Source organism: Stegostoma tigrinum, chromosome 15 (assembly GCF_030684315.1).
Source record: "Stegostoma tigrinum isolate sSteTig4 chromosome 15, sSteTig4.hap1, whole genome shotgun sequence".
Classification (NCBI taxonomy): Eukaryota; Metazoa; Chordata; class Chondrichthyes; order Orectolobiformes; family Stegostomatidae; genus Stegostoma; species Stegostoma tigrinum.
In genome coordinates this window covers 49,269,236-49,295,104 of record NC_081368.1, presented here as the reverse complement: position 1 = coordinate 49,295,104, position 25,869 = coordinate 49,269,236, and the positions used below count along the sequence as shown (strand labels likewise).

At 42.1% G+C, this 25,869-nt stretch overlaps 1 protein-coding gene across 8 annotated transcripts in view; it reads left to right on the top strand.

The window, feature by feature from the left end:
• Positions 1–25,869, top strand: part of LOC125458722 (short coiled-coil protein B-like) — a 71,758-nt gene that overhangs the window by 1,569 nt on the left and 44,320 nt on the right. For all 8 annotated transcript variants that reach the window (XM_048544238.2, XM_048544243.2, XM_048544244.2 and 5 more), the window contains exon 3: positions 23,879–23,962. In XM_048544238.2, coding sequence (XP_048400195.1) covers positions 23,879–23,962 — 84 coding nt within the window. The remainder of the gene's footprint in view (positions 1–23,878; positions 23,963–25,869) is intronic.

Here is a 25,869-nt window from a genome sequence, read left to right as displayed (position 1 = left end):
TCAGCCTCCAACACTCTGGGAGAAATAGCCCCAGCCTATTCAGCCTCTCCCTATATCCCAAACCCTCCAACCCTGGCAACATCCTTGTAAATATTTTATGGACCTTTTCAAGTTTCACAACATCCTTCCTGGGAGACCAGAATTTTACGCAGTATTTTGACCAGCAAATAAGTCTAGTGGGTGAGAGGATGATGGGCAATGTGGCTGATTATGGGCACTTTTGAAAATGTTGCTGGTATCGACAATTAAGGGTTGTCATTTGTGGCATATGTATCCCATGTGATCTATCTACCGACAGAGGGCTGAATAGCCATCTCCTGCTAGTTTCCTGTTGCTTGTAATCACATGGGAATCTGCAAAACCTCAATAGAGATGATATTCATGGCAGGATAGTGAGAGAAATTTGATGAAAAGAAACAGGGAATGCACGTAAATGGCAAAAAAAAATTGGGTTAAGTGTAACGGATACGGGTTCATAAACAATCTCAAATAACATGCTGTAGATTCAACAGGTGTTTGTAGAGGACTGCAAAGTAGCAGAGGTTAATACTGTCCGAGCTAGAATAAAGGTTTTAGTCTATTTAGGGTGGTGGGCAAAACATTGGAAATGTTCATGTCAGCGTGTGGGAGATCATGTTGTGGGGGGGGGGGGGGGGGGGGGGGTGCGCGTGGCGCAGCGTTAAACAACTAATGGAATAACACTGTCAAAGACCAGTTAGTACGGGCATCCAGAAATCATGACAGTTAACTCCCCCAAGACATATGCTAACATCTGGAAGTTGTGGAAAAAATGAAATGGTGTGAGCATGTTGCTCGGAAGGTGTTGGGTGTCATCTCAGGAACGTATCCCGCATTGTATAAAAAAATTAGTCAGGACAACTGGTCAATTTTATGCCATCTAGGACTAGACCACAAAAAGAAGGGTGCAGCTGAGCTGGTTGAGTTAAAGGGAAGTTTGATTTGAATGATTGGGAATTAACTTGTGGAACCTCTAGGACTAAACAGAACTCACCGGAGAGGGACAGTCTAAGGGTGAATATGACGAAGATGTTGAAACTTCTTGGAAACAGTGAATCAGTTGGAATATTTGATTGATATTGAGTAACTGAACAATGGAATGCGGTAAAAGAGAATTAAACTCTTAAGTAAAGGGTGGCATGGTGGCTCAGTGGTTAGCACTGCAGCCTCACAGCGCTAGGGACCCAGGTTCGATTCCAGCCTTGGGTGAGTGTCTGTGTGAAGTTTGCACGTTCTCCCTGTGTCTGCGTGGGTTCCCTCCGGGTGCTCCGGTTTCCTCCCACAGTCCAAAGATGTGCAGGCTAGGTGGATTGGCTATGCCAAATTGCCTGTATTGCTCAGGGCTGTGTGGGTTATAGGGGGATGGGTCTGGATGGGATGCTCCAAGGGGTGGTGTGGACTTGTGGGGCCAAAGGGCCTGATTCCACACTGCAGGAAATCTAATCTAAAAGACCAAACGTGTGAAAGAAGAAAACATTACTCCAAAGGTTAGTCATTGTATGGATTAGTTAATGGTGAGAGGTTGTAAGGTCAAGTAGATTTATTCAAAATGGCATTGGATAAGTAGCTTGAAAGGTAATGCATTATTGATTTATAAGTGCTAGCAGACGTAATTTTGAAATAAGCTGACAACTCGGGAGCAGCGCAAATTAGAATCCAGCGACAGGAACAAAAATGATATTGGATTTACAAATGAAACTGAAGGTACACTCATATTTCTTCACTTATATTGAAAACAAAAAGTGCATGAGGGGGAAAATACAGTAAGTAATTTCCATTTGTGTTAGTTGGGTGGGGAGAATGGATTGTGTGTGCTGGTTGATCAAATCTGTTTGGGATTCACTTGCTTTTCGCCTCGGAGAACAAAGACCAATGCAGCACAGGAACAGGTCCTTGGGCCCTCCAAGCCTGCACTGGCACATTTTGCCCTTCCATACTGCAACTGTCTTCACTTACAGGATCCATGCCCTGCTATTCTCTTCCTATTCTTGTATTCGTCAGATGCTTCTTGAATGTTGTTCTTCTGGCAGCGTGTTCCAGGCACTCACCACGCTTTGTATGAAAAACTTGCCTCACACATCTCTTTCAGACATCCCCCCCTTGTACCTTGAACCTGTATCCCCTAGTAATTGACCCCTCCATGCTGGGAAAAAGCCTCATACTTTCCACTCTATCCATGCCATTCATAATTTTATAAATTTCCATCAGGTTGCCCTTTAATCTCCAGCATTCCAGTAAAAACAAACTCAGTCAGTCCAACCTTTCTTCATAGCTAAAACCCTCCATATCAGGCAACATCCTGGTAAAATTTTCTGTATCCTTGCCAAAGCACCCACATCCTTCTGGTAGTGTGGTTTCCAGAACTGTACGTAATATTCCAAGTGTGGCCTAACAAAAGTTCTATAAAGCTGCAGCATAACTTGCCTGTCCTTTTTTACTGCCTTATCTACCTGCACTGCCACCTTCAGTGATCTTGGATCTGCACGCCGAAAAGCTTGATAATGATGAGGCTGATGAACTGCAGGGATAAAAATGCAGTCCAAAAGCTTGTCTTTCTGGAGGTTATAAATTGTGTAGGACAACTACTTTCGAAGGGCCTACAGCATCAGCTTAAAGGAGTGAATTGCCTGTGGTCAGAGCTCCAAAAAAGCAGGGAAAGAGTATCGTGCCTGAAGCAGAGAGTACATATTTCAGATCCTTTACAGTGCAAAACCCAACTAATGACTGTCATAAAATGGCTCAAAAAGCTCAACCCAAATTTATATTATAGTAGTTGAGGTTTCTTTAACACTGGAAATGTCCACCTTTGACCTGTACTGTAGTTGTTGAATGGGGTGAGAAGCTTGACCTCCATATGTACATTTTTATGCATCTCTTACTGTCATGTGACTTGAGCTGTGAGTAAGCAACACCGATTTAAGCTCATGCAGATTTATTTGATAGCTTAGACTACAACTTGCAGTCACAGAAAACTATGTATGCAACCTGCTTCAGCATACTCTGTTAGACTGCAAGTAACGGTTAGTCATGTGGCTTCATTCTAGTCTTTGATTTATTAGTTCTTAAAGCATTGCAGCATAACACACTTTCCCCTTTTTTCTCGACAACGTTACACACATTAAGAATGAGAATTTATACATGCACGTCAGGGTTGTTACAAAACTGCTTGCACAGAAATGGTGGCACAGTGGTTAGCACTGCTGTCTCTCAGTGCCAGGGACCTGAGTTTGATATCAGCCTTTTGTGACTGTCTAGAGTCTGCCTAGACAAACTAAAGTTTGCACGTTCTCCCTGCATCAGTGTGCATTCCTGCTAGGTGCTCCAGTTTCCTTCCACAGTTCTAAAGATGTGTGGGTTAGCTCGTAGTGTTCGGGAGTATGCAGGCTAGTTGGATCAGCCATTGTAAATGCTGGGGATAGGATGGGATGCCCATCAGCGGGTCAATGAAGACTTGATAGGCCAAATGACTTCTGTCTGCACTGCATGGATTCTATAATTTAACAAGAAAAAGAATTGAAAATTTTAAAGATTTGTGAGTCTGAGAGTCTTTCTAATGCATAGGTGCTTGGAAATCTTTACAGATCTTTTGGTATATTTGTGAATTCTAGGTGCTTTGGAATCTTGCATGTTGTTGGTGTTTGGAGTTTATTTTTGTCTGTTTTGTGCACAGTTGGAGTATTGTCTAAATCACTGAATTGTCTTCTGTTTCTCCTTTTTGTTGCTCCATTCAAAGTTTCTAGGCTGACTGCACACTTCGATACCTCTGTGGGTAGTCATGTTCCCTTTTTAGGATGTTGAATTCTGACCGTCAGTCCCACGGGCAGATTGGGCAATTCCATATCTACAAGTCAGTCATTTACCATCTTCATTCTTCTTTGTATTTTTGATATCTTGATATCTTCTCTAAATCTTGGAGAACTTGGACAGTTGATGGCTTGGTAGGGTTACCCTAAGCTACCTCCCTAATGTGAACATTGCTGGTGATGGTAAACCCAAAGGTGTAGCCGTTTTGGTACCAAGCTTTTTAGCAGTCATCAAAATCATTGCCATCCACTGATACATTTGTCAGTGGTTTGTGCCAAATTATTTTCAAAAGCTTGTGGTCAGTTTCTGCAGTGGATTACTTACTGAGCAATTATTTATGGAATCTTATGATGCTGAAGTCTGGAGGGAGTGTTTCATGCTGTCTATGTGAATAACTGAATTGTGCTTGTGATAGACCTTTCAATCTAAGTACAGTTGGTGTGTCAACAAGCATAATGTGTGATCCTAACACTTTCTGATCTGCATTAACTTCCAGGAGTTTCATCTTCCTCAGGTCATAGTAAGGTAGCATACATGCTGTGTTGACAAGACTTGATTGAGTGATTCAGATATGTGTTGTTGGTCCATGTTTGCCATATGCAAATATAGCATGTCTTCCTTTCAGAGTTCTCCTACTGTATCAGAAAAGCATGGTATGAATGGTACTTGGGAGTTTAAAAACTGGAGATGTCTCTGCAGCTATTCTTTGTCTTGAGCAGTAGGTAATGTTGTATATTTGAGAGCACAGTGAGTCCTCCAAGTCAATTTGCCACCACCAGTCAGTATGGAATTTAGCCGTGCTCTTGTTTGGTTTTGCCCTTTACTGTAACATCATTGACAGTGCATACACATCCACAAATATCTCCTGTACTTCCGTCCATACATTGCTGGAAAGGATCTTCACTGACAGACAGAAAGGTAGTCTCAGGAAGATTCCAGACAATGAAGTGAAATCAGTGTTTTCCCGTGATTTTATTTTTACAAAGTAGAACTGAACAGTAATTTATTGCCACTTGTATTTATGAAAATACCGTGGAAAATGTACAAGTCGCCATAATTTCAGTTACAGAAATTAATTGAGACAAAGTTAGGACCAAGTTCATCTTTTGTTCCCTCCATGGCTCGTGGTTTATGGAGTGGCTACGAGATGTCGCTGCCAAAACTGTGCGAGGCCACCAAAGCAGGGATTTCCGGACTGGACCCACCATGCTGCTACTGCTGAAGTCAACAGCGAAGCTGAACAGGTCGGCCTCACCAATTCACCAATGCTTGAACTGTTTCCACTTTAGTCTCCAACTGAAGCCGCCACAGCCACGAGGACCAAATGGGAACCGTCATACTACCTCCGCTGAAACCATTTCACTGCCACCAGGAGGAACAGATCCCCCAAGTCACCAATGATGAAGCCTTTGCTCAGGCCTCAGCCGCCATGGCCATGAGGAACAGACATCTGGATCCACAACAATGCTGCCACCCCAGAAGGCCCTCGCAACCGTCTTCCTCTGCCGTAGCTGTAGAAAATAAGGAAAGGTGAATTTTGATACAATAGAGAAATGAAAAGCAATTTAAAAAAAGAGAATGCAGTCAGTGGAGGTGTTCGGGATCAGGAGCCTAACGCTTCCTACCTTGCTGCTGCTGCCATCTTGTGAATTGAGAATATCCTTGTTTGCCATCCAGCTTGAAGAAGAATTTAGCACTTGTGAACTTAGGATTCAGTTCCTTCAGAGTTTGAAATTTGTGTGAGCATCTCTTCAGACATCTTGAGTTCAAATATGCCTTGATTGTGCCATTCCTTCATTAACATACCTGTAAATTAATGGCGCCAGTCTGTGTGCTGATGTACATGATGGATAATGTCATTAAATTTGACTTAACCAAGGGGCTGTTAAGCTTCTCTTATCTGTCAACTACACTTTCTGCGAGGGGTCTAGGCCCGAAACATCAGCCTTCCTGCTCCTCTGATGCTGCTTGGCCCGCTGTGTTCATCCAGCTCTACACCTTGTATATCTCACTAGGTGCGAGGGTTGACTTGTGGAATTGCATCTTTTCTGAAGTGCAGCTTGCGGGGTTGGTGGGGGGCGGGGGGGTCACCTTTTAAATTGCAATTACATTGAATCTGGCTGGGGGAAAATTATTGTAGATGGTCACTTTTGCTGTAATTTGTATTTGGTGATCTTGTGAGTGGTCCCTATATTGAGATCTGTTCATGCTGATAATCTTGCTATTCCTGAACTATCCATGTCCAACAGGTAAAATACTTGGTTTCCATACAGAATTGTATTTCACTGCTAATGTACCAGTGTAAGGGATGGGTGACCTGATATACGCAGTAAACTTGCTGCTGCTGTAGGTTGTGTCAGTGACCTCCAAAACATCCTTCTGAATTCTGACTGGTGGAACTTTGCACTATCTCCTGTGTTGCCTAGTTTTCTCTGGCATATAATGGTAATCGTGGTGAGAGCTAGTCCTTCCTCTCCAAGTCTTCACACTGGTCAGAATTGCTGAAAGCCTGATATACGTGCTTGCACTTGTGCAGGACTTTGGTGTGCACCCTGTTGTTTCTACCAGCATGTTGCATGTGATTTCTTTTTCCTGTTGTGTGCCGTTGTTGCACTGATTGTATCTTTTTGGAACCTGATTTCTTGTGTGGTGAGCCTAGTGTTCTGTTGTACCGCGTGACTTGAATAAATTTGGCACCCTAAGATAACTTTACAGTGTGTGCAACAGACTGCGCTTCCCACACAACATGCCTGCTTTCCATATCCTGGCTACTGTGCAAATACTGGCAACTGCAACAAATGCTCGCAGATGTTATTTCCTGGCTGGCTACAATAGATTGATATGTTCTACTATTCTTAAGCAACTTGTGAATGTTGTGGCTTTTCTTCTTCTCCAAAACGTCTCTTTGGAGAGCTTCAATAGGAGTTGAAGCTAGAACTGGTTCGGTTGTCTGCTCAGTCAGACAGCTCAGCCTCTGAAAACTTACAGACCTTGCATTTGTCATGGTAGTTACTGACAAACCACTCGACTGATTCTTGTCGCCATTGCTTGTAAGATATCAGAACCAAACAGTGACTTCCAAAATTTACTTTTAAATGAAACCCTAGTAATTCATGCACGTGAATTTGATAGTCATCTTTCTGATACTCCCTGTCTTGTACAAGTGCTATCAGTGTGTAGGTGATTTATAGTTGTCTTGCTACTACAAGGTTACCTTGTGTGGAAATTCAACGATGCAGCTGCATTGTTTTCCTGTGCTTTATTTTAATAGCTCTGTGCATTATAGCTGCAACTTAAGCTATGATTAATAAATCAGATACTCACATTTTCTGGAGTTCTGGTAAAGGTGCACTGCTTCACGACTTGGCTTTTCCCATGGCTTTTGAGTTGGCATCTCTGCCTTGTTTGTGAGACAAATCCCCAGTTTTGATCACTGTCACCTCCCACATTCATTGAAATCTGACATATGCTCTAATCTGAGATAATGGGAACTGCAGATGCTGGAGAATCCAAGGCAACAAAATGTGAGGCTGGATGAACACAGCAGGCCAAGCAGCATCTCAGGAGCACAAAAGCTGATGTTTCGGGACTAGACCCTTCATCAGAGAGGGGGATGGGGTGAGGGTTCTGGAATAAATAGGGAGAGAGGGGGAGGCGGACCGAAGATGGAGAGAAAAGAAGATAGGTGGAGAGAGTATAGGTGGGGAGGTAGGGAGGGGATACCCCTCTCTCCCTATTTATTCCAGAACCCTCACCCCATCCCCCTCTCTGATGAAGGGTCTAGTCCCGAAACATCAGCTTTTGTGCTCCTGAGATGCTGCTTGGCCTGCTGTGTTCATCCAGCCTCACATTTTGTTGTCTCATATGCTCTAATCTTACTGTTTTATATTAGTAAAATGTTACAGTAGAACTCTATCACTCAATCCGTTTTGCTCACCGTTAAGCATTAAATAGCATGGGATGAATTTAATGAGAAGCTTGCATGGGTATATTTAATAGCTCAGAATAGAACTTGCAGTTACAGATAAACATGGATGTAACCAGCTTCTAGCATGCTTTTTCTGGACTGCACACTTAAGTTGGTCATATGCTTCCATCCTGGTCTTTGGCACGTTAACATATTTTAAATCAATATAGCTCTAAAAGCAGTAACGTAATAGTGACCTGCTCTGTTATTTTTAAGTCACATAAGCATTACTTATCATTGTATAAGGGCTTTTGGATCCTGGAACAACCTTGCATTGATGTTATGGATCTGTTCCCCACTGGGAATAAATAGCACAATGTGGCCAGAATTAGACAGAGGTGAGCTAAGAGAAAACCACGTACAGGTAAGCACATAGAGTAGACCAACCAGAATTGAGCGAAAGTTATTGAATAATATTTCAATAAAGTAACAGCAAGGCTGAAGGGTAGTATATTTCAGACTTCATTAAATTGTAGTATTTAACCTGAAATGGTACAGACAGTGCTTTAAAGAATTTGTGACTGTCCATTCTAGTCCATTCCCCAACATGGTACAATCCATTTTTGCTTCTGCTTGACTTTTGCATCAGCCTTTTGCTATCCTTGTTAAATTGCCACCTCCCATTTTGTTGCTGCTGCTGATACATTCAGGTATGCCACTCTAAATGCCTACAGCCTGCACTGCATGCCATCCATCTTGTACGTCATGAAAGTGTGACAAATGTGAAACAGTTCTGTTGTTTTGGTTCGCTAGCCAAATCAAACACTGATTCTGAAAGTGGTGTACACACCTCCATAGCAGCAGCTGCTTAGGTGTAAATGCTGTACAACTTCTTCTTGTCCTTCGATAGTGAGCTTGACAGGAGACTAATGAGATCTTCAAATGTGTGCAGATTTTTGAGATTGCTTGACATTTCTATTCGTTTGTGGGAATGTAGGCATTGCTGGCTGGCCAGCGTACATTGCCAATTCCGAGTTGCTCTTAAGAAGATGGTGGTGAGCTGTTTACTCAGATCACTTCAGTCCAGTCAAAGGATGTCCAGAATTTTGACCCAGCAATACTGAAGAAACTGTTATATTTCAAAATCAGAATGGCTTGTGTGGTTCTGTACCTTGGAGTGAAAGCTGCAGGTGGTGGTACTCCCATTTTCTGCTCACAATGCAGTCTCCTCCATACTGGGGAGATGAAACTAACTAGTGACTGCTTTGTCCATAAAAGTGACCCAAGCTTCAGTTACCTATCACTTTGTAACACTGCATTCCCACACCAACTTTTCTGTCTCAAGCTTGCTGCAAGTCTCTAGTGAGGCTCAACGCAGTATGGAAGAATAATACCTTATCCTCCCCTAGGGAACCCTAGGTCCTTTTAGGACATAGTATCGAGTTTATTAGATTATTAGATTTATTAGATTCCCTACAGTGTGGAAACAGGCCCTTCGGCCCCACAAGTCCAAACTGCCCCTTGCAGCATCCCACCCAGACCCATCCCCGTATAACCCACACACACCCCTGAACACGACGGGCAATTTTTAGCATGGCCAATCCACCTAGCCTGCACATCTTGGGACTTGTGGGAGGAAACCAGAGCACCCAGGGGGAACCCACGCAGACACGGGGAGAATGTGCAAACTCCACACACAGTTACCCGAGGCTGGAATTGAACCCGGGTCCCTGGCACTGTGAGGCTGCAGTGCTAACCACTGAGCCACCGTGCTGCCCAAATTTAACAATTTTGGAGCATGACCACATCTTTCCATTTTAGTTAGCTCCCATCCAACTCCACCCCAAGTCCTGCCCTGAAATGGGTTGCTTTCAGTATAGCCAACCCATTTTCAACAGGTGGTTGCCCCCATTATCACCTATTTAACTTCTCCTCTTCCCTCTCTTACTATAAATAATCCCTTTGTCTGCCGTCCTTTTTATTTATCCCTCTCTCTGGGCTTACTCCTTCCTTCCCACTCACTGTCAACAGCATAAATACCACTTTTTCCTTGTTGCTATCAGTTCTGAAGATGGGTTATTGGACTTAGTACGTTAACATTGGCTTCTGTTTCCATAGACACTGCCAGATCTTCTGAATGTCTCTAGCAACTTCTGTTTAGATTGTTGCTAAGTACATGCTGCTTGATGGCAGTGTTAAGTACTCCTTCCATCACTTAACTGGTGATTAAGAGAAGAGTGGGGTGGTAATTGCTGGATTGGACTTGTCTTGGTTTTTATCCAAAGGATGTAACTAAGAGCACGTCTTCAGCAGTATTCCCAGAATGTTGTCAGGGTCCACACTCTTTGTAGTATCAAATTGCTCCAGTCATTTCTTGATATCACAAGGAGTGAATCAATTGACTGAATACAAGTAAATGTGTTACTGGGGATCTCCTGAAGGAGGCTGAGGAAGATCATCAATTCCACACTTTTTGTTATAGATTGTTGCAAATAGTTCAGCCTTATCTTTTGCTCTGATGTGTTGGGTTCCTCCATCACTGATGGGATATATGTGGAATCTTCTGCTCTAGTGAGTTGATGATAATTGTCCATGATCATCCACGACTGGATGTTTGCAGAGTTTAGATCTAGTCCATTGTCTATGGCTTTCTTTTGTGCATCCTTTCCAGAGTCCAATCTTACAAATGTGAACCTTGTCTGCATCCTCCCCAGTGTCTATACAATCCTTTATTAATAGCATAGTAATGAGGACTTTGTGCCTGAAGTTTGTTGGCATAACATTTCTACTTGTTGCTTGTGTCCATCTAGAAATGAACTTGAATGCTTGGTTTGCTTTTGTAAAGGTTTATTGACTGCATCATGACTTTGTGATTTACATATTTGCACAGTCACTGTCTGTTCCTTTACCCCATTTCGATCCATGTGCAACTCAAGTAATGCTTGGCTTTTTTCTTGCCAAAATATAGCTACCCTTAACTGCTGTCTGAATAAAAGAAAATGCTCCTGAGTTACCCATTACATTTGTTAGTGATTATTTTACATGATGTTGAGTTTCACATTCCCAATACGTCAGGAGAAAGACTTTTTTTCTCATTTCATTTTTTAAATGTTTGAGGCCCACAGACCAGGTCTCATGCACAAATGAAAGCATCTTCTCCATGTCTGCCATATTAAGCTCTCTCATGATATTTAACAACTGTCTCATAGAATCGTAGAATTCCTACAGTGTGGAAGCAAGCCAGTTGGCCCACTGAGTCCACACTTAGCCTCCGAAGAGCATCCCACCCAGAGGCAAACCCTTACCCCTCACTTCCCATGACTAATCCATGTAGCCTGCACATCCCTGGATACTATGGGCAGTTTAGCATGGCTAATCCACCTAGCCTGCACATCTTTGAACTGTGGGATGAGCATGGAGCACCTGGAGGAAACCCACACAGACACTGGGAGAATGTGCAGACGCCACACAGACAGTCACCTGAAGGTAGAATCGAACCTGGATTCTTGGCATTGTGAGGCAGCTTTGACACCCACGAAGTGATCAGCTTGCTGTCCACCGTGCTACGTGTCCCATCTCCTGCCTTCTCCATGGCCAGAATGTACTGTATTTTTCCTTACCAAAATCTTTCTTAAGTCAACTGCATTATCTTTATCTAATTTTTCTTACTTCGGAGAACTCATGTCATTTAGCAGACACATGGCTTTGGGTATTTTTCTGATCCTGAAACTCTGCTTCAGTTTCTGTTAGTATGTATATTTTCTGACTCCATCAAAAAATGTTAATTAAAGACTGTGCTTCCAGACTGTAACTTTTTTTGGAAAATTGGAATGAGAGTTAGGATGATTAGAATTAGAAAAATTAGGATGAGGAAAGAAACCATTGCCCTGTTTTTCCTACCTTCTTTTATGCTCAACATAATTTAATCTGAATAAAGCTGTAGCAGGTTATCTTCTGATATGTTTGACAAGCATCAGGTCACAGAGTGCAGCTTGAGACTGAATGTTAGTTAAGGGATTTTGGTGAGGCAGGGTCTCCTTTCAGAACAGAACTTGAAAAGCTGCACCAGGCTGGACAGAAAGCTAACAACATTTGGGATTCTGAGACTCCCAGCCGCATCACAAGGAATTTGATTACTGACTGGCGAATGTGTTGCTTACTTATCCCTTTAAAGTCAAAAAAATTGAGAGATTTTGTTCACATCAGTAAAGTTTGTGAATGATAATAAAGATCTTGAAAGACAGAAACTGTTATGACAGTATAGTGTGTGATAGTTTCAGGCTGAAAACTCTTTGAGCATTTAATGATTTTATACTCAAGCATGAACATAATTGTTTTATTCATATGTATGAGATATTTCACTCCAAGCAGAGGACAAAATGATAAATAGCCTATGTGGCTGCATAAATAATTTTTTGTAAAGTTATTGATACTGAATTTCACAATGAGGATCGAAATAATATTCAATTATATCCCACCTGGAGCAATTTTAAAAAAAAATCTGCTGATACTTTTTATGGTACTAAACCAATTGGAATTGATTCAGCATGTGATTACAAACGATTTTTCTTGAACGTTGCTGTTTTCTTTTCTGTTGTTTCTTTTTGTCCTCACTTCTGATGGTATTTGGTCCTCACCTGTTGGATCATTTGAAGTTTTTGTATAATGTTCAACAAGAACTCCAGATGAGACTATTATACCTTCACCTGACAAATCACTCCATTATCCTTTTTATTTGTTACTTCATGAGATGTGGTCATCACTGTCTGGGGCAGCACATGTTGCCCATCCCATGGGACAGTGGAAGGTCACCTATATTGCTGTGGGTCTGGAGTCACGTGGGCCAAACCAGGTGAGGATGCCAGATTACCTTGTGGAGAAAGGAATGTTTGTGAAACAGATGGTGTTTTGTTTTAAATCTAAACAACTGTCATGCTCACCATTGGTGGCCAGCTCTTTATTCCTGATTTCACCCTGTTGAATCTTCACCATCTGCTATGGGGAGAGTTTGGACCCATTTTCCCTAGAGCATTAGCCTGAGCTTCTGGATGGCTAGCACAGTGACGTTATCCTTACTGTCCCCCTTTCTTAGATTCTTTCATGGCATAAGGGTGTTGCTGACAGTCTAACACTTTCCCCACCCTGTCCCTAATTGCCCCAGAAATGAGTGGCTCGCTTGAATATTTTGGAGTGTTTTTTAAGAGTCAGCCTCATTGTTCTGGGTCTAGAGATCTTGTAGGCCAGATCAACTAAAGGGCAGCAGTTTTTGTTCCTCCAGAAGAGTTTTTAACAACAATCTGAGGCAATGGAATGTTCCAAGGCACTTCACGGGAGTGCAATGAAACTGCGCCTGACACTAGGACATCTGAGAAGATATGAAGTCAGATCACCCAAAGCTTGGTCAGAGGGTAGGTATGAAACAGCATGTTCAGGAAGAAGACCAAGGTGGATGGGCAGGGAGGGAACTCTGGACCTTGGTGTCCAGGTAATTGAAGGCAAGGCCACCAGTGAAGAGACTTTCATTGGAAATATTATCATGAGCGGCATAGTTAAGGTGAATAGGTAGGGTCTTTTTCCCTGGGTAGGGATGTCCAAAACTAGATGGCTTAGTTTGAGGTAAGGAGGAAAGGATTTAAAAGGGGCCTGAGGGGCGGCTACTTCATGCAGAGGGTGGTATGTACATGGATCGAGCTGCCAGCGGAAGTGGCAGAGGCAGGCACACTTAGAACATGGAAAAGAAATTTGGATAGGTGCATGAATAGGAAAAGTTTAGAGGGATATGGGCCAAATGCAGGCAAACAGAACTTGTTCAGTTTGGGAAACCTGATTAGCATGGATGACTTTGGTCCGAAGAGTCTGTTTCCAAGTTGTATGACTCCATTATTTGGCAGAGTGGGTTCACAAATTATAAATAAATAAAATATAAATTAGTGTGATTTAGAGCAAATATGTTTGCAATAGGTACTGCAGCTCAGAGAGCTTCAGTCAATTTGATCTGAGGCTGAACTGCAGACAGTGACGCATCAGAGAGGGGGAAGTTGTCTGCGTACTTTATTACAGGAGGCCCTTATACGCCTTACGCTAGGTTCTTATCATTTGATCAGTGTTCAGGGGCAGGTCAGAGGCTTCTGAAAGAACATCACCCTTTGCAGTTACTTAAGAGGTTAAAGGTTTTTACAGTGTAAATGGATGGAAGTGACAGCTGTAGGGTGCAATGAATTGATTGTGGCACAGGAAGCTATTCAAGTGGGGTAGTCATAGATGTCTACACCTCAAAAAAGGGCCTTTGGCTCATTGCATCAGCACCCATCAGAAACAACCGCCCAACTATTCTAATCCCATTTTTCAGCACTTGGCCTGCAGCCTTGTATGCATAGGTACTACAAGTGCACATCTAAATACTTCTCAAATGTTATGAGGGTTCTGCCTCTACTAGCCCAATGAGTTCCAGATTCCCACCATCCTCTCGGTGAAAAGAAAGTCCTCATATCCTGGCTAAACCTCCTGCTCATTAACTTAAATCTATGCTCCCACAGTCATTGATACCTCCACCAACGGGAAAGGTGTCTTGTTGTCTACCCTACTCATGCCTCTTGTAATTTTATAAGTCTTAATCATGTCCCCTCTCAATCTCCTCTGCACAAAGGAACATAGTCCCAGTCTGTTCAATTTCTCATCATAACCAGAACACTCCAGTCCAGACAACATCCTGATAAATCTCCTCTGTACCCTCTCCAGTACAATTATATCTCTCCGATAATGTTGATTGCAAAACTGCACTCTAGCTATGGCCTAACCAATATTTTATATAGCTCCAGATAACCTCCCTGCTCTTAAATTCTGCATCTTGTTTCATAAAGGCAAGTATCTCATCTGCCTTATCTACCTGCCCTGCTATCTTAAGGGACCAGCATACATGCATGTCAAGGACCCACTGATTCTCGGTACTTCCCAGGTCCCATCATTTATCATGTATTCCCTTGCTCCATTTGTCCTGCCCAAATGCATCATCTCATGTTTATCTGGATTGAATTCCATTTGCCAGTGATCATATCTTCTCAGCAGTCTATCTATATCCTGCTGTAATCCAAGTTATCCTTCGCATTACTTACCACTCCACCAACCTTTGTATCATTTGTGAACTTACTGATGACCCCTCATACTGACACTATGGCACCCCACTAGTAACACACGTCCAGTCGGGAAAAATCCCCACAACCATCTCCTCTACTTGCTGCCACTCAGTTGACTGTGGATCCAATTTGTCAAATTCCCTTAGATCCCATGGACTCTAACCTTTTGGTATAAATCTTCTAAATAAAGTCAAAATCCTTGCTGAAGTCCGAGTAGACCCGCATCAAAAGCATTGACCTCATCTACACACCTGGTCACCTCATCAAAAAATGTTTTTAGTTTCATTTGTTCATATGATCTGGGCGTCACTTGCTGGGCCAGCATTTTTGCACATCTCTAATTGCCCTTGAACTGAGTGACTTTCTCGTCCATTTCAGAGGGCAGTTAGGAGTAAATCACATTGCAGTAGTCCGGAGTCATATATAGGCCAGATCAGTGAGGGCTAACATTTCTTTCCCTGGCTTTCACGAGAATTGACAATGGTTACATGGCTGCCATCAGACCAGCTTTTTAGTCCAGATTTTTATTGAATTCAAATTTTCACATCTGCCACTGTGGAATTCAAGTCTGTGTCCACAGATCATTGACCTGATGCTCAGGATTACTATTCCAGTGACTTCGAGGGAAGGTGGTGGTGTAGAGGCAAACATGATTTTTCAGAAAACATCGATAAGACATCTGTCACTAAGCTGCAGTTAAAAAATAAGTCACATCCACTATGTAAAAGGAAACAGAGTTGGATGCATTAAAGCAAAATACTATGGATGCTGAAAATGTGAATTAAAAACAAAGTGTAGGAAAAACTCTGGAGGAGCAGCATCTGTATGAAGACTAGTATCGAGTAGAAAAAAATTGTTAACGACAAATGATGTTGGGTGCAACTCAGATTGGGAACAAGAAATGAAGTGTCATACCTCCAGAATCAGTATTGAATCAGCTTTTGTTCCCTACATTCATTATTTACTTGGAACTTTTTTTTAAAAAAAGAATATCAACATTTGCTGATAGCACAGAAGTAAATGATTTACAGTAAAAAGACAAAAGAGTATCAGATTCAGTTGGAGATAGCAAGAACTGCAGATGCTGAAGTCAGGGATATCACAGTGTGGAGCTGGAGGAACACGCAGGCCAGGCAGCATCAGAGAAGCAGGACAGTTGATGTTTTGGGTCGGGACCCTTCTTAAGAAATCGGCGCCGAAGAGATTACCAGAGGGTTGCAGTGGGGGAGAGAGATCCACTGAGATATTTCTGAAGGTCCTAGCTTTTTTGCCTCAACATTTTAACATTTTGAATACCTATTTTGCCTGAGGTTGTTAACTTGCTCGCCAGTCTGGCTTCTTTTTGTTTATATGCTTCGCCACCGTGGCTAGGCGATATCATCAGTGGAGCCATATACACACACCCATACAGATCAAAACTGGAAATGAGAGCACTCACCATAATGGACTGGACAGTATAAATTCCGAGTGGAGTAGAACAATATCACTTCATCAGAGGCTCTAGTGATGAGGTCACCTAGCATGGTGGCAAAACGTCTGAATAAAAACGAGCCAGCTCGGCAAGTAAGTCAACAACCTCATCCACAACTCGGGCTACAGTTCTTTGCCAAAACTTTAAACACATTTTGCCCAGTTTATAATCTTAGTGTTGCTGTCATTTATTTTTTCACTTTGTCAGTATCTCTCAGTTTTCTTCTCTGTTTGCCTTTGTTAGTGACCCAGTGTGGTCCCAGTGACAACTGATACCTTTAATATTGGTGTAGTCCAGAGTCACCAATGTTGAGGAAATGACATAAGGATACTGTGACTGTGTGGGGTGCAGCGGCAAGACTGGAGATTGGGTATGGAATGGTTGGGAATGGGTTGGAGGCATTGCTTGTGATGAGATTGATGGGTAGGGTTGGGGTTTGGTGCCATAACAGGGAGTTCGAGGGGACTGTGTGCACATCATTGAGGAGACTGAAAAGGCCCAGAAGAATTGTCATGTATGAAACTATGTCCTAGTAACATTCCATGCTGCTCCCCCAATATTCAAACACACGCACACCACTGCGCGAACCAGCTCCATGCCATTTACGTTCAGCACTCCATCTCTCTTACCCCTGCTCACTCAGCAGGCCCTATTCTCAATGGAATTCATCCATCCAGGAATGAAGCCGGATCCCTGACCCAAAACATAAGCTTGCTGGACTCCATCACATTCTAACCTCTCACAGAAAAGGGCTACCAGTGGATCACTGCATGGGACTCAGACCTGCCAAATCTACCTGATCCTTCACATTCTCACAATTCCACACACCCTCACTTAAGTGACTCATCTGCCAACCAGCCTCCTTTGAGACTTTGTCAGAGCAGACATAAGGGCTGAGCATTTGCTTACCAGGCCTTCTGCTCCTGTGTTCCTTGTGCTTGAGTGAGTAGCACATGCAAAGATACTCAGGCAGTGGCAAGAGGAGATTCTCTGCAGCCTCCCAGCTGTTATGCAGAGGAATAGGAAAGATGATGCCCAAGGAAGCCAACTAAAGGCGGAAGAAAAAAACAAATTTTGGAATGAACCTGGAAAATTCATGAAGGTTGGCCCCTCTGGCTTAGACATACTAACTTACTTAGACAGGAGTTGACAGGAGTATACTGATCTATAATCATAAAATTGAACAATAAAATAGAAAGCTGTTTAGGTCAGGATGTCTAGAAGCCGTGCTAAACCATATTTAGTTTAAAGTTTTGGTAAAGATCTGTAGCTTGGTATGTGGATGAGGTTGTTGACTTGCACGCTGAGCTGGCTTGTCTTTGTTAGACGTTTCATCATGCTAGGTGACCTCATCGGTGAAGCAATGTTATTCTACCCCGCTTGGAACTTATACTGCCCGGTCCATTATGGTGCATACTATAATTTCTGGTTTTGATCTATATGGGTTTATATATGTTTGTTAATTGAGGCATGGGTGGAGTACCGTGTCTCTAGGAATTCCCATGTGTGTCTGTGTTTGGCTTGGGCTACTATGGTTACTTTGTCCCAGTTAATTTGATGGCCTTCATTGTCTGAATATACTGATATTAATGAAGGCCATCAATTTAACTGGGACAAAGTAACCATAGTAGCCCAAGCCAAACACAGACACACATGGGAATTCCTAGAGGCATGGTTCTCCACCCTTGCCTCAATTAACAAACATATATAAACCCATTTAGGTCAAAACCAGAAATTATAGTATGCACCATAATGGACCGGGCAGTATAAGTTCCAAGCGGAGTAGAATAACATTGCTTCATCGGAGGCTGCACTGATGAGTGAGCGGGGGTAAGAGTGATGGAGTGCTGAACGTATATGGCATGGAGCTGGTTCGCGCAGAGGTGTGCGTGTGTTTGAATATTTGGGGAGCAGCATGGAATGTTACTAGGACATAGTTTCATACATGACAATTCTTCTGGGCCTTTTCAGTCTCCTCAATGATGTGCACACAGTCCCCTTGAACTCCCAGTCCCCTTGGTTCTCCATCCATACTTCAATCAACAAACATGTAGAATTGGACCCCAAATACAAACTCATACAGATCAAAACCGGAAATGACAGTACTCACGATAATGGACCAGACAGTATAAATTCTAAGCAGAGTAGAATAACATCACTTCATCGGAGGCTGCACTGATGATGTCACTGAGCAAGGTGATGAAATGTCTGAACAAAAACAAGCCAGCTTGGCGAGCAAGTCAACAACTTCACCATATTTAATGTTGTTTACATTCATGTAGAATCTGGGACTTCATAGCCAAGAGCGCTATTGTGACATGTACGGGTAAGGAGAATGGTGTACCCCGGGGTCTATGCTGCTGCATTCCATGTTTGATGATTTCAAAAGCATTCTACGAGAGGTTTCCCTGTTAACAGAATTGGAGAAAATATGTTTGAATCAAGTTTAGGAATGAGATTATGATTTCTTAAACACGCACAAAAAGAATGGGTGAGGAGACACGATATGGAAACTAACTTTGATATTGTTTAAACGTTTGCTGTTTCTTTCATTTTTAAAAAATGTTTATCAATGTTGGTTTGGAGCTGTGAATTGTAAATTGAGAATGGCTTGTGGTCCAACAGACCAAACAAGCTTTCGTTTGTTTGTGAGGCCAGGCCTAGAAGTTAATAGGTGTTGATTATCATAGAATCCCTACAGTGTGGAAAACAGGCCCTTTGGCCCAACAAGTCTACACAGGCCCTCTAAGGCACCCACCCAAACCCATCCCCCTCTAACCCACCTAATCAACACATCCCTGAGAACTATGGGCAATTTAACATGGCCAATCCACCTAGTCTGCACATCTTTGGACTGTGGGAGGAAACTGGAGCACCTGGAGGAAACCCACGTAGACACGGGGAGAATGTGCAAACTCCACATGGACAGTCGCCCGAGGCTGGAATTGACCCTGGGTCCCTGGTGCTGTGAGGCTGCAGTGCTAACCACTGAGCCACCGTGCTGCCCCTAAAAAGGATCCCTGCAATCAGTGACCCCAGGAGGAGCCTTGTGTTTAAACAGGTAGCAGAAGTTGGTTATTTACAAAGTTAGTACCTGAAAACTGGTTCCAGCAAGTCTGGAAGAAATCTTGTATTCAAGCAAACGTTGAATGGTAATTTAGGTCTCGGGAAGGGACGGTTGGTTTATCAGGGTAGAACACAGTTCAAGTTTGTTTGTGAACTATATTTCTGGGAAGATGAGTTTGGCTGCTGGTGATGCAGCATGATGTTTTGGAGGCTACTTGGCTAATCTCTAACACAAGTCTCAAGAAGCCGATACAGTAGAAAGTGAAGTTGGAAGACCCCTGATCAACATTTCCACAAATACAACACGGATTCCAAATCTACACCTGTGAAACAATAATTGTAAAAATCATTTAAGTAATCTAGTCAGTTTTAAAATTTTCTTTTATTTATCCCTTAATTCTGTTTATTTGTCTGCCTGTTGTTAATGTGAATAGGGCTCAAAACATTTCAGGTTTAAAACATAGACACTAATCAGATTACTTTATTTAATTTTTCTCTGCTACAGTATTTTGTTAAGATACAAAAGTCGTGTCTAAAGGTAGTTATTCATTAAAGCCTGGTAACGATTAATCAAAGTCTGGTTAGGAACCATTGGAGTGATAATTCAATCTTTGGTTCATTGAACTGTGTTGCGAATACAGAGGTAGAAAGGCTGACCGGGTTTGGCGAGCTGTTTCTGTGACATAGCAGTATTTTGTTTTGTATTCTGGTAAATTTCTGAAAAATTCACACCAATGATTAATTTTGCTTTTGGAATGTGAGTTTCTGCCTGGGCCAGTATTTGTTGACCTAACCTGTTCCGAGAAAACAGGTGATGAGCTGTCTCCTGGAACACTGTGGTGGTTAAGGTAGACCCACAGAGCTGTTAGGAATGGAGTTCCAGGATTTTGACAACGACAGCGAATTGGATCGGTGAGATAGTTCCAAAACAGGATGCAGCCCACGGAGAAACCTGCAGAGGGCGGTGTTCCCATGCATGGCAGTCATAGGCTTACTGTTTGGGAGATGCCTTTGGGTTTGGGAGATGTTGAAGGAGGCAAAGTGACTTATTGAAATGTCTCTTGTACATGGTATACTGTTATGTTCTCAGGCCAAATCTCCAAATTATTGTACAATCCCAAACAAGTCTTCAAAGTTTTGTCATGATCAGATTCAGGAACAGTAAGCTTGTTTCAGTAAAAGTAGACTCAATTTAAAATGATAGTCACTCACTAAGAGACTAATGCCCCAAGATTACGTTATTTTAAACACACTAAAGGAATCTTACAGTACAAATGTCAGCAAAGTAAACCATCTACATTATTTATCAAATATGCAGAATTAGAAAGAGATTAAAAGTAGTGCAGGAGTCACCTGAGACCTGCTCATAAATGGGTTATCTGTTTTTGATGCTGGTGAGGGGTATTGGCTTCTCAAAAGATAGCAGGTAAAGCCATGTTTATTGCATCACAGGCAGCTCAGTTGTACAAGAACGAAGGGGACTGGGGAGAACAGCGATAATTATAAAGGATTCATTAGTTAGGGAAACAGACTGACATTTCTTTAGCTATGCTTATGACTCCAGGATGGTGTATGCCCTCGCTGGTGCCACACTAAAGCTGTCATGGGTCATAGAAATAAATTAGGAAAAACAAAATAGTAAACAGTTCAGAATATTAGTCTTTTTGGCCCAGCCCATGCCATCAACTAGCCTGAAGGGCACCGCCTCACTGCTGCCTGCATTAGACCAACCAACGTAGGAGTTGCCCCACTTTAGGCATCATCTCTTTGCTGGTGGGCCCACTTCGCTGACCCTGCTGAAACCACACTCGCCCCAGCAACCAAGAGTCCCTGGCCCCACTACCAGGCCACAAGGCTACGATACCCGCTTCGGCCGCGGATATCACCCTGCCAGCACCTCCGTCTTGAAGAGTCCGCTGCCCCTGAACACGGCGAGAACGACCTCGCTGTCACTGCCACGGGCCCCAAATGGTGGGAGTAAGCACTTGCTGCTGCTGTCTCCGAAAGCTGGGGGAAGTCATACCTGCCACTCCGCATGCAGCCCACACTCTCTGCCATGCTGGTGCTGCCAACCAACCCGCCACACAAAAGGAGAGAAAGAGACCAAAGAAAAGGAAAATAAAGTGAAAGAAAAGCGAAGCAAAAATAAAGCAAAGGAGGAATGCAGATGGGCCCCGGACAAGAGCCCACATGCAGATTCTGTTAGCCTGGCACCCATCTTGCATGGGGTTTCAGCAGTAAAGGTTCAGTAATTAAACTAAAAGGAACAGACAATTCAAGTAGAGTCGAGGTATTTTCTTGTGAAGGTTAAGAAAGATAGGTTAACCAATGCAGAAACAAAAACAGAAGCTGCTGATTTCTCTTCACACATGCTGCCAGACCTGCTGAGTTCGCCCAGCGACTTTGTTTTTGTTTCTGGATTTACAGCATCCACAGTTCTTTTGGCTTTTATTAACCGATGCAAAGCTCTCTGAATTGTGAAGAAAAAAGATCAAGATGAAGCAGAAAATGGGGGTGTTTGACAGATGTTGGGTGGATAATATGATTAAGAAACAGGCCAAACAAGGAAAGCCTAGAGGGGAATTTAGAAAAGCAATTAAGAGAAACAGAGAGAAAATGAGAAGACACTAGCAGATAACATAAAAGGGAATTCAAATCCCATCTGTTGACACATAAATAGTATTAGGGTACTAAAGAATGAATGAAGGCACTTGAGTCCAAAAAGGGGATTTACACAAGGAGGCGGTGGTCATGACTGTCATTACCCTGGAAGTAATGCTGGACAAGTCGTGGCAAAACACGAGGTGTGTTTGTACACTTGAAGGGTTTAAATTTGATAAAGATTGCACAGACAATCTGTGTTTAAAGTTGATAAGAGATCAGGATTAGATTAGATACATCCAACGAGAATGGAAGAAGCAATGAGTGGATATTATAGAGTTATTAACCATAGTTTTCAAATTTTCCATAGAACCAGGAAAAGACCCAGGGATAGTGCCAGAGGAAAAGAGAATTGTAAATGTTACAAGCCTCGCAACTATAGGCCAATCTGTTTAACCTCACTGGGGGAGAAGTTTTTTAAGCCACTATAGTGGATAAATTTAATAGTTGCTTGGGCAGAGTGGGTTAATTAAGCAAAATCAGCATGGATTGTTATGGGGAAATTATACTTAAATAACTTAATTGAGTTATTTTTGAGGTAACAGAGAGGGTAGGTGAGGAAAATACTTTTGATGTGGCATTTCTGGATTCAAAAGGAGACCTCATGCAATAAAAGGAACAAAATGAAGGTAAATGGTTAAGAAATTGGCTGAGTAGCAGGAGACAGAGAATATGAAAAAGGGGAAACTATTCTAATTAGAAACATGTGACTTGTGAATTTGTACTGGGGTTCCAACTGTTCACAATATTTATTAATGATTTAGATGATGGAATAGGAAGCCCACATCCAAGCTGACATGGATGAAGTCATCACTGTACACAGTGCAGATAATAAGATGAAGCTACATTGAGATCTTAATGAATTAGTCAAATAGACAAAACATTGGCAAATGAATAAGGATAGAACAGAATATTTATAGATACTGAAAAATGAGAAATAGTGGATGTTGAAAGAAATTTGGGAGTCCATTTGTCTAGTAAAATGTTGTAGGTAGGTACAGAAAACAATCAAAGGTTAATGGAACACAACAAGGGGAGAGAAATTGATCTGCATGTATAAAACCTTGGTAAGATCATACCTGGACGAACGTGAGCACTTCTGGCTTTCACACATTCGGAAGAATATACCAGACTTGGAGGAAGTCCAATGTACATTTAACCTGGTCTCCAAGCATCAAATTATGTGAAGAGGTCACGTAAACTAGTGCTGTTTTGCCGAGATGTGGAAGGCAAATGGGTGATTTGGTTGTAGCTTTCAATGAGTTAGGGTTAAAGAGTGATAGGAGGAAGTGCAGCTGATATCAGCAAAACTGAATAAATGAATGAAAGCAATGGGAAGTGTGTAAGTGATTGCCTCTGTATTACTGTGACAGTCTTTCAGTATCACAGAATTCAGAACAGCCCTTTATCCAGTTGATAATCTATTCTAATACATTGAAATCTTTTCCACTTCTACGACACTGCCTTTCAATTCAAAGTTTGCCCGTTCATTTGGTCTCTGAGAGCATCATGATTTAACACTCTTGTATCTTTTACGATTGCAACACTCATCGCTAACTTTAATAAACACAGACATAACTCTGGCTACATTTCATAACGGACAGTAAAGGGGCCAACACCATTTTTACTTAGTCTTGAAAGCTGAATTGCCGCTCCCGTTTTTGCAGTACCTACTGATACCTTCAATATGCAGTAGTCTCGTTTAATCATAATACGCCAGAGAACATAGTTAAAGAGAATTTTTGTAAACAAAGGTCTCTTGGCACTTGCAACATTTTGTGTAAGATTTAAATGATTGCTTTTTTTGCCCCTCCAAAGGCACAGATTATGATAATCAAGAGGAGCTGGAGGAGAAGACAAGGCTAATAAACCAGGTTCTGGAACTGCAGCATACACTCGAAGGTGACTACTTGACTGTTTTGTTAGTTTAACAATAAATTTTCTCCCTTTGCTTTTGTATGTTTTTCTCTGTCTCTCCACCTCTTTTTGCACTGAGCCCCCCTAACTTTCGATGTTATCGTCTTCTTCTGTCTCTTCCTCTCTGTTTCTGGCTTTTTACTCTCACTGCTTCTTTATTTTGCATGTTGGCATTGTTCTTGTTTATATACTGGTTCCCATGTCTGAGGCCTTCAGTCCTTAATATTGTGACTGATCTGTGTCCTCAACTCCACCTTGCAGAATGTATCGCCTCCACTTCCCACCATTCCACCAATAATCCTTGATTCTTGTGTCAATCAAAATTTTAACTTCTCTTGAAAATATTTTAAATGAACCTGCCTGCACTGCCCTGTGGTATAAAGAATTCCACAGATTAAACGACCCTCTATTTATCTATTTCTCAAGCTCCTGTTGGCTTCCATATGCCAAATATGAACAACTACCTGTGAGAAATATCATATACATATGAGAGAACTGCTGCCTATCTTACTTTATACATTGACACTCATCCAAGTAGGATTTAATTGTTAATGGTATTCCTGTATGTATCCTTCCATAATTACGAAGTACCTTATATTTTCAAAAGTTCACTCTAACCTCAGTTAACATAACCAATGGTCCCATTCCATTTATTTTTCTCTGGTGAATTCAACACATATCAGATTAGATTGTCTTTACCGTCCTAAGTTTTAATTGGTAAACAGGTTCTGGATGAGAGATTGCCCGCTGAGCTGGAAGGTTAGTTTTCAGACGTTTCATCACCATTCTAGGTAACATCATCAGTGAGCCTCCGACAAAGCGCTGATGTTATGTCCTGCTTTCTGTTTATCTGGTTAGGTTTCCTTGGGTTGGTGATCTCATGACCAAGGAAACCTAAACAGATAAACAGAAAGCGGGACATAACATCAGCGCTTTGTCGGAGGCTGACTGATGATGTTACCTAGAATGGTGACGAGACATCTGAAATCGAACCTTCCAGCTCAGCGAGCACACTCACATCCAGAACATCAACCTGAGCTACAAATCTTCTCAAAACTCACTGGTAAACAGGTACTACAATTTTAACTGTCTCATAATCTGAGGATTGTTTCTGTAAAAGTCTGGAACAAACATCCATCACTTCAACTACTTTGTAGCACCAATCCTTTGGTCACTTCAAGTTGTTAGCAAATGAGGAAAAATCTCTCTACCTTTTTGGTTAAATTGAACGTCTGCATGAGACTTCCCTCCTTACCAAACTACCGGTACCAACTTCAGTCCCCGCATTGTCACAGCTGCACTGAAGTATTAACCCTACAGCCTTCTTCTGAGATCCTCATGGCTTTCATCATCATGGAACCAGTGCCCTTACCACTTTTGCAGCTCCTCAGCATGACTTTTGAGTCTCCTCTCAAATTTTTGTCTGCTTACTGATTCCTATTATTACTTCCCAAGTTTGTTTTTACAATACACAGCTATTTGAATGTTCATGACTCCTCATTCGAGCTGCGTTCCCATCAGTCCAGCTAACCGCTGAACTCCTGAAATGGAGTCTGGCTCTCTCTTTCTCCATGAATTGCTTTTCAGTGGCCCCTATGCTGTCCTAAGTGACCTATCAAAATGCATAGATTAAACCTTGCTCCATTGAAGGACAGAATTCAATGATGATATGTAGTCACTCTGGAACTCTGAATATTCACGATGTTGCCATTTTCACAGGATGCTGATTTTCAGCATACAGAATGCTTACCAAGGACTTCATCACAACGTTTATCATTTACCGCTGTAAACATTTAATGTACTCATTATTCCTTACTCCTGCATCTTTTAGAATGAAACTGAAGATGGATGAGCAACTGCCAGTGTCGTTTGCAAACGATGGTCCATTTTTC